Source organism: Carcharodon carcharias, chromosome 3, assembly GCF_017639515.1.
Source record: "Carcharodon carcharias isolate sCarCar2 chromosome 3, sCarCar2.pri, whole genome shotgun sequence".
Taxonomy (NCBI): Eukaryota; Metazoa; Chordata; class Chondrichthyes; order Lamniformes; family Lamnidae; genus Carcharodon; species Carcharodon carcharias.
Genome location: NC_054469.1, coordinates 135,176,518 through 135,190,193, shown reverse-complemented (window position 1 = coordinate 135,190,193; position 13,676 = coordinate 135,176,518). Strand labels below are relative to the sequence as shown.

Genomic DNA, 13,676 nt, shown 5'->3' with positions numbered 1-13,676 from the left:
ATGCGAGTGCACCTTTTCTTTAGTTTGATGTATTAGTTGCCTGTTAAGTAATGTTTGATTTATGTTGAGTTTTGTTTGTTTGTTACAGTTAAAGTCTTGAAATGTGAAATCTTGTCTGTTATTACTGTTAATTGCTTGGAAAATTCATCTCTTATTAAAAGTTATCGACTGGGATAGTAACACTGTAGAAAGGAAATTCTGAGCATAATTACAAATCAATGGTAAAGTGGTAGCTGTTTGTGCTCTGGGCACGTACTAGGAACTGGAATTAACTGGAGTGAGTTATTCCAAACTCACTTTATTTAGGGTCAGTCAGCAGAGAGAGGAGATTTTCATCAGTTGGTATGATGTGCTCCAGTCACAAAAAAGAAAGTCCAGTGTCAAATCTAGGTCTACCACCCAATCCCTTTCACTGCATTGCACATTAATTACATGTTCTGAATTCCATTTCAATTGCACACTAAAATAGGAATTAATTCCAGAAAAATGCATACACCTCAACTGCTTCCCTTAAACAGAAATCGGATAAAACAGATTGGATAAAAATAATTGGATAAAGTTGCAGCCATATTATCTGCACCCTTACTCACCTGAAAAATATTGGAGAGGTCACGAAGGTTAAAAATGTAATGGAATTTAATGGCTGTTGGCAAGAACATGTGGGTCATTTTTTGTTGAAGCCAGATGGCTGCTTGGACCACAGCAGGAGTGGTCTTTACCACTGATGCTGCAAAATTTAAATGTTGAAAATGAAAACTTAGAATTTTGCTGTAGATCATCTCCATGGAGTCTGCTGAAGGAAAATTCACCGCAAACACTGTAAAATGTCTCTGGAAGAGGGAAAAATAAAAACAAAATTAATTCTATAAAAAACCAAAAAGCTGCCCCATGAATTATGGGATTCAACTGTCTACTATAACAGAGGCCTCACATCAGTCATAAGTCCATCAAGAATGACAAAAAGCTTGAAAACCTATACAAACAAATAACAATGCTGGAAACTCTGGGCCCCCAATAACCACAGGCCTTTCTGCATACTCTCACACTAAGTCATATGCGAGCCTTGCTTGAGATAGAACCTCTGTTACAAAGCAGAGGAAGCACAAAGTGGAAAAGACATTCCCTCTGGAATTCCTGTTGTTCCAGCCTGAGATCTGCAGATAAGTGATACTGGATCCCATCTGGTGGCTCATGCTGCATGTCCAAAGATGGAAGCGAGTGGTGAAAATAAATCAGACCCTTAAAGCAAAGGTGCTTTAAAACTCCTTCAATCTCTCTGAAACTGGATGGTGGGTAGCCCTCTGCTACTATTTCCTCCCCAACACCTTACTATGACAAGCTCTTGAGACATGGCCCTCATGGCATGGGTGCAAACTGGGAATATGAAAATGAGGGTATTCCCCCCGGGCCATGGCAGGGTCGACAGTGAGTGTTCCCATAGGGTTGATCCCAGAACTGGATGAAAGAGCTCAGTACTGTTGACTCCTGAAAATCCATCTCCAGGCTTCAAATACAGACATAGGGCAGGATTTTCCCCTAGTCGAGGGTGAAGCTGAATTGCGGACGCGCACAGGCACGCCTCCACGGGGGGGCGCGGCACCATTTTACGTGGGTGAGCCGAGGCGCTCCCTGTGCGGGTGGGGGAGGGAGGGAGTCCCTAAACCTGAGAGTGCGCTCTTTTGCACAGGCACACGAAAGAGCACACTCATCTCCCTGAGGCTAAGTGCTGCTTCAGGGAGATCACCTGTTCTGTCAAAAATATTAAAAATAGAAAACAAAATTCCTGACGTGTCCCCTCATGTAACATTTTGCTGTGCCTTCCTGAAAATTTAAATGGGGCGTGGTGTTGTTGGGAGTTCCGTCCGATGTCATCGCGCGTCATTTTACGCGTCGGCAAGCAGGCCCCTCCCCCATACGCCAATGGGAAAATCCTGCCCATAGGCCTTAGAGTGTGTTACTTCCAACATTCAAACATACAAAATACAATTCTATACAAGTAACTTAAGAATTTGCAAGCCTGGCATAGAGCTTTGCCTCGACACTATTAAATAATCCATATACCTAACTTACAATTATCCACCTATTCATTTTGATGGATATAAAATTATGTTGGACTTAAGTACCTGAATTCTTGTAAAGCTGTTTCATAAAGGATATTTAACAGTAATGCTCTAACCTTTTCCTCTATTTGTTTAATGCCTTATAAAGTTTATTTGCCAAACTTAGTTGTTGAGTTACTAGAATATCAAGACATCAAACAAAAAGATTTTGAAACAAAATTGAATTAATTTGATTGGCTGCCCTCTACACCTTGTTAGCTGCTGCTGACTGACAAGTTTTGATTGGAAGCTATTTTGAATTCGCTTTCATCATTGCTTGCAATATGTTCATTGGCATGCTTAATTCCTATCCAGTTGTGAATTTTTGCTCAATTACAATTCTGGTTTTAAGAAATTTCGATTGCAAGACTGACAAAGAAATCTGCAGGGGTGACACCAGTCACGTAATGGACAGATATGAAATGTACAATCATATAAATTTTGCATTAAAATAGATGTTTCACTGAAATAGGAGTAAAGCTGCTTCAGGTCTGAATTTTCATAAAGACGGACAGCCTCTCATCGTTACAAAAATGGCTGCAGAGACCTGAATTCATAAGTCCCACCCCAAGCACAGCACCCACTATGTTCATGGTGGGTGGGGTAATTTGGGTGAGTTCTAAGTTGCACATCCATGGTTCACAGAAGCAACTGCACATGTTAAAGTGTAACTGCCTCAGTCAGATCTGATTTTCAATACTGGGATGTCCAAAACACAGCTTGTGCGCTTTAGACATGGTAGGAGAATGTCTAAAGCTGCAGAGTTCTTTGGAGAGGTGGGGTACCTCTTGGAGAGGTAAGGTACCCATTTGGAAATGGTCCCGGGATTTCTTTGGGGGAGGTCAAGTGCACTTTGAGAGAGGTAAGCTGCCCTTTGGGTTTGTCAAAATTAGACAGGAATGAGTATAAAAAGCGCATACTCATTTGAACTGTCAAGCTTATTAGAACTATTAAACCCAGTGGAACTGTGAAGAGGGCTATTAGAAGGAACTTTTCAAGAAAGCTACCAAAAGGAGCAGTCAAAAGGAACTGTCAAGAGACCGGTCAAAGGGAGCCATCAAAAGGAACCGTCAAAGGGAGCCATCAAGGAATTTAAATCTCCTGCCCTTTAAATATTTGAAAACAAAGCTGTCTACATTGTTTAAAAAAAATTAGTGCTTGCTTTTTCACTCTGTCTGCTGACATAAGCCTGTGGGTTATCATTACAGGATTAGTGCTGCTGACGGATTCCACAATCTTTCATTATCACAGTGGGGTGCCTGTCAGTTCATGGTTTGATTGACAGCTCCAAATGGTCCCTCAAATCTCCCTTTGACGACTCCAAGCGGTTATAAACTCTTTGATTAAGGGCAATGAATTGCAATGCTTTTTTTCCATAAGAGATTAAACAAATTTAAATGCGATGAATAGGTTTCTATCAATGAATGTTTGTTTTTTTGAAATAGTGAATTCATCAATAGACACTTAACTTTGTTTAATTTCAGCATGGATCCGAAGGTCTGCCCATGGTTGACACTGGGTGAGTTGGCATGGTAGGTGTAAGGGCAAAGGGTGATGGGTGGATGGTATCGGTTTGCATGAGTTGGCACTAAGTTGACATAGGGACTATGAAGGGCCATGGGGGTGAGTGGAGGGGCTTAGGTTGGCATGGAGTGGATGAGTGGCCATATGGAGGGGGAGGGGTATGAAATGGCATGGGGTGACATGGATAGGGTAAGAGGAGTGTGTTTGTGGGGGGGGGGTGAAGAATAAAGGCTGCTGCTTTTTACTTTATTGTTTGTCTTCATTGTTTTGACAACGTACCGGTGCACTGAGGCTGACCACCTGCCCAGCCCGCCTCCGCAACTGGCAGCCTCTAAACTCTTTCCAGGGTCACCTGACATGACTCCCATTTTCACCTGCCACCACCACTGCACACCAACACCACCCCCACAACCCCAGACCAAAAATCCAACCTTCAGGAGCAATTTTTCCTGATTCGAGTTTACAGAACCAGGAATTGTCCTGACTCTGCGCTCACATCCCAGTAGCGAAAATTCAGGCCTCAGTCTTTTCAGATACATGTGTTGAGCAAACTATACTATATGTGGTTCAAACAAACCAATGTAAAACCATTTATTTACTAGTTCAGATAATTAACACATTTCAGTTGTTGGCAGAACTTTGGACTAGAGACTTGGGGGTGACTCACAATCCTGGAACTGTTATCACTCATACCAAAATGAAGGGCTAAAATATGTATATTGACATAAAAATCTGCCTTTTTTGATAAGCATTTATAGCTAGATCATGGTTCATCTTTACCTGAAGCCGAGGATTGATAGTGAAGCTTCCTGCGGTTGGATTCATGCAGCTGATATACTGGCAATTGTGGATTTCCTTCAGGGTCAACTTTTGCCGATCATACCTGATCATTGTTAAATATGAAGAATTCAGAATAGAATCAAGAGCCTGAACAAATGCATCCAAATTGAAGAAAAAGTTACTAGAATTATCATCAGGTTAAACTGCTCTTCGACAGTAGCGGCAAAATGGGTGACAACTAATCAGCAGCCCACTCTGCACCTCTCACAAATTTATTTTACATAATAGAAGTGTGCTATCACTGAATTCCAATTTCACCACCCCTCACATTTAACATGAACCCTTATTACATTTCATGACAACTGAGTCAGCTGCATAGAATTTATTATTATACAATACTGCTGTACTTATCTTAGGAAACATGGAAAATAAAATCACATTCTGAACACATTCATATACTGTGCTTTGGTAAGTAATTGCTGTGTTACAACAGGTTCTTTAGTTTAAAAAATGCTGCTAGGATTAGAGTCTAAAGCTATCAATCCAACACTAGTGATTTATTGTTTCAACTATATACAATTAATGCATATTTATATAAATTTAATAAATGCTAAGACTGCTTATATGTGAAGTACTGTATTTTTGCTTATTTATGTTTCTGCTGTTTGCTGGAATTATATTCACTTTTATAAAGAAAAAGTGCATTGATAAGCAAGTAAAATATATGCAAGTGTCCAAAGTCCATTCTTATGCACGTGAACAGCTGACACAAAGATCTGAGATGCGAACATCACTATAATTATACTGCCAAGGTAATTCAACAATTATGACTTACATTAAGACTTGGCTTACTACTGCACTTTCTTTTCTTTTTTCTGATTAAGGGACATGAAAGAACCTCCCTACCTCTACTAAAAATAAACAGCAATTTTCTGTTGCTTACACACTCAACCATACCAGTGCCTTCAATGTTCAATCTGCTAATAAAATGAACGCTCTGAGAAATGAGGAATCTTTTAAATTTGCAAAATATAGTTGGTATTCTAACCTCTAACAACTTCAAATGACGTTCTGTGTATTTTATAACAAATGACATGCAAGGGCAAATTCAGAAGGCAGTTCTTCAATTTGAGAGAATCACTGTACATTTTTTTTAAAATTCACCGTCATCTTGGAATAAACAAATAAAAAAATAAAACAATCTTCAAAATAAACAAAACCAGAAAAAGCACATCAAAGATTGCAGGAACATAGCCAATTTTCCCCCATAAAGGTAAAAGAAAACCATTACAGGGCAAAATACACTTCTAACATGAAAAAGCTCATCATCTAACACACTGTCCCTCTAATGACTTTGACATTCTTACCAATGCTACTATGGTCATTACTTATCTGAAATTTCCTTTGTTGTTCCATCTAGTCACCAAACATGCCATTTTACACACTCCTCATTCTCTCTGCATTGTCATTGTATTGAAATCATAACATAGCATAGAGTCTCCTATTCCAACCCATTCTATTTCAGGACAAAACAATAGGAATCCTTCCGTCCTCTTTCTCAGTCATTCAAAACATAGGGCAGAATTTTCTGCCTGTTGGGTGGGCGGGCCTGACCCAATCTCCGGCGGCTGGGGAGCCAATCCCTGCCAGAGAAGCGGGCCACACCACCACTTTATGTGGGCCGTGACGCCCGGCAGGAAGCGCTATGCGCTTCCTGTGTGGGTGGGGGCGATTCCCCAAAAGCGAGAGTGTGCTTTTTCGCGCATGCGCACAAAAGAGCGCACATCTCCCTGAGGCTAAGTGCTGCCACTTTTAAGAAGATTAAAAATAGAAATAAATGAAAAATCTTTAACATGTCCCCCTCATGTGACAATGTCACATGAGATGGGACATGTTCATAAATTACAGCAAAACTTTATTAAACTGTTTAAAACCCTGCATGAAATGTCATCCCACTGGCAGATGAGGTTTCATGTTTTTTCTAATGCCCGCCGGGGCTCCTGGCCTGCCCGCCAACCTTAAGGTTGGGCAGGCAGATCCTTTAATTGTTTAAATGATCTTGTCAATGGCCTCAATTGGCCATTGACAGGTCGGCCGGCCGGCAGCTGATTTTGCAGTGCCCCCACCTTCCTGAAACTTTAAATGGGGCGCGATGACATCGGGGGTTCCGCCCAATGTCATCCCGTGTCATTTTATGCGTCGGCGAGCGGGCCCCACCCCCTGCTTGCCAATGGCAAAATTCTGCCCATAAACTTGAGAACGTTTGGTTATTATCTGATCTATTTAATTTACAACCTTGGCAATGCCCCTAATTGAATGTTAGTTCTTTATCTAAGTAACCAAAAAAAACTCTCACACTTTTACTGAGACACAAAATTACTAGAATTCAGTTATGTAACCTCAAATTTGCAATTTTTTTGTCAGAAAGGCGAAAATACTAAGATGGGTTGAAATGGTTGTGTGTGGTATCAGGAATTAAATATCGAGGATCAACATTATGCCTTTACATGACCCACATTTCCAGAAGATAAAAAACTGGTTCCATTTATACATATTCTGCTGCGACAGGCCATTCTGAATATGAGATTCTCATATTTGAAGGCAGTACGGATTGAGATTAGCATAACTTTTTATTTATTCATGCAGCACTCTCACCTCTGAAACAGAAGGCGATGATTCAAGCCCCACTGCAAGTCTTAAACTAAGCTGATAGTTTAGTGTAGTACTGAAGGAATGCTGCTCATTATAGGTGCCATCTTTTGAATGTTAAATGGAAGTTAATCTATCTAATCAAATGAACGTACGGGATCTCATATCACTTATTCAAAGATAATTCCTGATGTCTGGCTCATTCATCAATCAACACCATTAAAACAAATAATTTTGTCCATTATCTCACTGCTGTTTGTGGAAGTTTCCCGAATACAACTTGGCCGCAACATTTACCTGCACAACAGTGACACCATTTCAAAACATGATTATAAGTACTTTGGTATGTTCAGAGATACAACAGGTGTGATATAAATGCAATTTTTTTATTTACTACAGATAAGAACAGGACACTTCAACAAAAAGAAGATTTTTTCTATTTTATTTACTAAAACAACCAACTAGGAGCACTCTGCATAGAATCAAATTATATATAATGAAAATCTCAACTTTGGCCTGTACTCTCATCACAATCTGTCTGTGTGTAATGTTATACTTACCAGTGCTTGTAGTCAATGCTCTGGCGGATAAGTGTGTGAGGCTGAACTGTTCCATAAGTGTCTACCTCTGGCATATTCATGTCATCAATGAAATAAATTAGCTTCTTATTTCCAGGGGGTCCGTAATTACGGCCAGCCTTTTTCTCAAGAGACTTCTCAAGAACACCTGATTTATATTTAGAAAAATAAAAACATGTAACCGTAGTCAATAAATATGTTTTATAGATAAGAGTAGAATTTATTAATTTGTATGCTTATCAGGGAAAGTCATGCGCTGGAGACACACATTGGAAATATCCTGATTCAATCAGGGTTCTGCAGGATTTTCCATTGATAGTTTTTTGTGGGTAGAAAATATAATTTGCTGAGATTCAAGTAATTAATTACAGACAAAAACAATGACCAAAAATCCATGGGAGTGGTGGCAGTGATGGGTGCTTTTCACCACTGACCTGCTCAAAGTTCATAGGGTCAGCGGGGTGATCTTCCTGATGTAAATCCCATTAGTGGGCATCTGTATCTCTGGGATACCTACCAATTCCAAAAGGCTACAAAGTCATGGCACCTGTCAGTTGTGAAGGAGAAGTCAGATATTCTACCTTCTTGCAAATTCCTCCCCTCCAAAGGAACTGAGATCAGCCCCCAGTGTCCCCTTAGTGTGGATCTGCATACAAATAATTTACAAAAAACCTTCTCTTTGAGAGCTGTATCCCACAATTCTAACATGAGCCACCAGATGGATCCCACTTCCACTATTGGAACACTATTGCAATGCTGAACTGGGTTCCTCTAAGGGCTGGAAATGCAGGAACTCATGGTGATGCCCCCTCTCACCTGATAAAGGGCTGGTAGAGGCTCCATCATTTACTAAGCTGCACAGGAATTTTTCAACATAGCTAGAATTGAGAATGTTTTTGAATTCAACCCAATCTAAACTCACATTAATAGCAATTTTAAAAAGAAAATCGGTATTCTGATTGGAGTTGATCTCATGAGGCTTTACAAAACATCAGTGCGAGTTGCGAAATAGTCCATGAAACACAAATAACTTACGCTGTAACATCACTGAAGAGGTGTAGTAATTGAAAGGCACTTTGGACACCATGTAGTCCTCTGACAGATTAGCAAGTCTGTCTTGCACTAGGATGGTTTTGCCAACTCCTGCATTTCCCACAAGCATAACTGGCTTCCCTTTCTCCAGCAACAAATCAACAAAGTATTGTAACTGGGTGCTCTCAGCTGTAGGGACAAGCACTGCCTGCAATGAACAAAGAGCAACTTTTGTAGTAAGATCTGATTAATAAAAGCATAAAACGGAAATTCAATTATTTCAGACCAATGTCATAGATCACCCAGTTTAATAACAGAGTTAAATATCTCAATGATGTAGTGGCACTTCAGCAAAAAGTTGTCAAATAGGGTAGGTCCAGGAACACCTATTTGGACAATGCTACTGTTCGAGGCCACTTCCCACCTATGCTGCAGAAGATGTGGCGAACAATGATGTAACCCATAATGGTGGCAGGGCTGCTGGTCTTCTACACATCTGCAGTGCATTCAGCTAATCTTGAACAATAATGCAAGGTCAGCTCATCTGCAGATTGGCCCAAATTTTATGGTAGTATTGACGCTAAAATTTTCAGCATTCATCATCATCACTCCTCTGAAACTGACAGCAACTTCTGAAGTGTGCACATGTGCAGTTAAGTGCTTAAATCCAGAAGTTGCTGTCAGTGATCCTGCACTTCTTCATAAGGTGCACTGCTGAAGGCCCCTCAGTCTCCAATCAATCAGAAATCACTGAATTTGCCTTTTTATGCTATTAGCTCTGTTGCAAAAGTCCATGAAAACATTATGCCTTGTTGAATGAGGTGTAAATGGATTAAACGTACTAAGTTCATAATTATCTCACTAGTCCAGAAAATGTAATTTTATATTTGCGGGATGTCAAATTTTACTGTTATGATAAAATAAATCAACATATTTTTAAAATATTTTTTAATCCTTTGCTTACAATATTTCAGCATCTGCATGCTTTAATCACATATTACACTCTTTGTAAAATGTAACTAAAAGTGAGATTTACACACTGCTTTTCTGCCTGTGAAAATACTTCAATATATTGGCTGCTTTTCCTGCTTGATGATACCGCTAGTGGTGGACTCCTGATGATCCCCTTGACTTGGTGCCAGATACAAAGTAATATCAGGAAAAGGGAAATTAACTCTACAGAGATCGCTAGAGTTTTGTAGGCAGTTTTCTTTGGCATCTGCAGCAAGCATCGTGGCTTCGTCACTGACTACAAAATCTAGGCCTTTATTATGGTGCTGGGCGCAGCTCTAAGATGTAAGTACCTACATACCCAAGGAGACCATAAAACAATGAAATTGCTGGGCGAACATGCAGCTACTTGATGCAATTACCAAGCAGATTCCACTTTGAAGAAAAAGAACCAACATGTCTGAACAGACCAACCACTCAACAACTGTGTTATATACTGGGGCTGATTTATGGGACAAGGGCTATATTAATATAGTTTTTAAACTTTAATGTGTCAATCCCAGGCCTTGTTTGCAAATGCTCAGCACCACAGGTATTTCCTCACTTCATTATATTAAGTGTAATGGGTGCACTGCAAGTTTCAACATCTGGCAATATGGATCACCTGCATCCACTACACATTAGCACTACAATACAGAGAATCACAATTTCAACTTCTATATGAATACCAGAGGAAAATGTACCATTATATTTGACTTACTACTAGTAGATCTCCCATGGTGCTTCTCATACTGTTAGAAGTCTTATTGAACAGGAGTATTATGCAATGTAATCTTACCAGGGTGCTGACATATCAGCAATCAGGCTGCTTCTGGGATCCAGCAATATAAGGATGGCATATCAGAATATTTTGAGTCTCTGGGATCATTGGAAGGCAGCTCCCAAGGTTCCAGGAATACTGTGATAATGGGGAAAGGCATTAAGGAACTTTGGGGCATTGGGATGGAGCCTCTGAGTACAGGAAGCTGTTATGGGTAGAGGGATCTCTGGGAATACGGTCTAGCGCTGAGAGGTGCTGGTGGGATCTGGGAGTGGGAAGGTGAAAATGTTTGGAAACCCTGAGGTTTAGAAGAACATTGAAGGGCATTGTGGAAGATTGGGGATTGTTGGATCTAGCAATATTACATTGAATAGGGTCTTTCATCCATGTGAGATCGAGAGCTGGGCAGGGGGTGCAAGTGAATGGGATTCAAACTGCTGCTAGCCTTTTTGAACCATTGGCCTCTACCCTCCATATAAGGTGCCTTGCCAATCTCTCCATGTCAGTCAGTCGCTATCTTAATATTCTTGCCATCAAAAATTTAAATGAAATTTTGTATTTGTTAAAATTAATAAACAGAAAATCATGCACGCAATTTCCTCATATGCACTCATATCATGAACCAGGATTGCACTATTAGCCAGCTTGACAACATATGCATCGCCAAAAAAGGAAAAAGACTTGCAGTTACAGTGCTATTCCATGACCATCAGACATCTCAAAGCACTTTACAGCCAACAAAGGACCTTTTGTAGTATAGTCAGTGTTGTAATGTAGGACACACAGCAGTCTATTTGGGTACAGCAAACTACCACAAACAGAAAGTGATAATGACCAGATAACGTGATGTTGATTGAGGGATAAGTATTGGCCAAGACACCAGAGATAACTCCACTGCTCTTCTGCAAAATTTTTACCTTTTGCATCCAACCAAGAAGAAGATGGAACCTCGGTTTAATATCTAATCTGACAATGCACTATTACCTCAGTACTCAACCCCTGGAGTGGGACTTGAACCCAGAATCTTGCAACTCAGTGGTGAGACACAAATAAAATTAAGCTTCCATAACAAAAATCACATTATTAATCGTTTCCAAGTTTGAATATCTGTGAAAAATTGTCAAGTCTTAAATGACTTAAATGCATTTTTAAACTGAATATATATAACTACAAACAATGACAGCAAAAGTGTCATTATTTTTAATGTAATTATCCATTCTCCATGAGACTGTCAGATGTACTTTTAACGGAAGGCACTCTTTTTTGGCACACCTCTTACAGGAAGGCTTCAGATTCTACAGCATCAAACGGAATAGTGATGATCATAAATCTGAGCTATACCATTATGAACAATTAATTCACTATGTTGGACAGAGTGGACAGCTTAGGCCGAGTGGCAAGTTTTCCTGGCGTACAAAGCCTTACAAATGATTCTCAAGTTAGGATCAGGAGTTGCTTCCTTGATGACAGAATGCATAATAACATTTCTGTGATACCAACTGAACAATAATGGAATGCAAATCTTTTCTGTGCATAATCCCTATGGTGTTGATATGAAGTGCCCTAATGCTCACAATTGGTGTCATATAAAATGTCTGCCCTCTCACATTGATGTGTCAGCACTTGTCATTTGCCTAATGCACGTGAGCACTGCAGACACCGTGGGCCTGAATTTTGGCGAAGACAGAAGGACTCTGTGCCTTACCAAAATCAGTGCCAGAGTCCCGTATCTGGAAGTCTCGCCCCCATATCCAACACCCATAATTTTCATTGGGGACGGGGCATAATTTTCACCAGCAGGGTTGGGGGGGGGGGGGGGGGGGGGGGGGGAGTAGAAAATGGGACATATTTCATACATGCACAGTTCATGGAGGTATAACGGTTAAAGGTGCAGCTGCCTTCACTCAGAAGCAACTTTTGTCACCCATGTTTCTGAAACATAACTTGTGGACTTTATGAATCTGTGGAGTTCTAGTTCTTTGCGGATTTCTTTAGCAGAGTTCTTTGGGGAGGTCGGGTAACGCTTTGGGATCGTTAGGAGTAGACATTAATGTGCTTAAAACATGGATAGGTTCTGTTGAATTGTCAAGTCATTTAAATCCCCTGCCTCAGTTGAAAAAGAATCGGTGCTTGCAATTTCAAAAGCTGTTTGTTGACATAAGCCTGAAGGCTATGGTATTAGTGCTGCCTGACTGCTTCCACAACCGATCATTATCACATTGGGAAACTTGTAACTTCACAGTTTGATTGATAGCTCCAAGTGGTTGGAAAGGACTCAGGAGCGTAAATTCGATAATGAAAGGAAACTGACGACAATGATCTGAGAAGTTTTACATCTGAAATGTTAATCTGCCTTTTTTCTTTTCAGCTGCTGCTGGATCTGCTGTGTAAATCCATTATTTTCCATTTCAAGGTTTCTGGTATTTGCAGCTTTTTTTTCTTTCCATCTGAATAAGCAGGAGTGTACTTACTTGTAGAGGGTCATCTGCTTCCATTTCAAATGCTGGTATCTTTTCAGACCAAGGAATAAATTTTTTTGTTTCAGGATCAAGGTAATAATCGAACACAGTTCCCTGGGATGGAAGTTTAACAGCTTTCATTTCTTTGAACCACCAATGACTGAATTCAACACGATAATCTACCAGCTGAAAAAAAAATCAACAATTACGTTAATTGTTCCTTGTTAATTCCACAAGGAATACAGTCTAACTTATGACTCAAGAGCCGCTGCCTTTACATGATTCTATAAATGGATTTGATAAAGATTTCTGCACTGCAGGATAATCTAACAGAACAGTAGCTCCAAGTTGGCAGGAGTGCAGTGAAAGATTCTGAAAATGGGCCAGGACTCATAGCCCTGAAGTCAGCTTTTGCTTGGAGATTTCAGGAGGGTTGGTCTGGGCAGAACCCATCTGCACCAAATATGGACCCCAGAATTAGACAGGGTGGGACCAGTGACAAGGGTGTCTTATGTTAAGAGTTCATGCTCCCTCAATCTCAGTAGGCCTCAGGACAAGGTTGAAGGCTAGTACGCCCAATGTGGTGAGGTGCACTGGTCTACAAGAGGGCAGGTCAGCCCCACAAGGAATGTAGATGAGGATGGGAAAAGGCTTGGATCTTGGAAGAACAGTTCAGTGAAAAATAAAATAAAAAATTCATTCCCTTACACAGGACATTGAAAGAGCAAAAGAAATATTTCTCCAGGTGGGGAACCAGACACTCTCACATACCAATCGGATGACT

At 40.3% G+C, this 13,676-nt stretch overlaps 1 protein-coding gene across 1 annotated transcript in view; it reads right to left on the bottom strand.

Annotated features, from left to right (window-relative positions):
* LOC121276335 (dynein heavy chain 11, axonemal-like) overlaps positions 1–13,676 on the bottom strand; it is a 564,873-nt gene that overhangs the window by 246,664 nt on the left and 304,533 nt on the right. The window contains exons 45-49 of the mRNA XM_041184616.1: positions 12,905–13,078; positions 8,666–8,870; positions 7,613–7,778; positions 4,404–4,506; positions 591–830 (exon numbers count right to left, since the gene is read on the bottom strand). Coding sequence (XP_041040550.1) covers positions 591–830; positions 4,404–4,506; positions 7,613–7,778; positions 8,666–8,870; positions 12,905–13,078 — 888 coding nt within the window. The remainder of the gene's footprint in view (positions 1–590; positions 831–4,403; positions 4,507–7,612; positions 7,779–8,665; positions 8,871–12,904; positions 13,079–13,676) is intronic.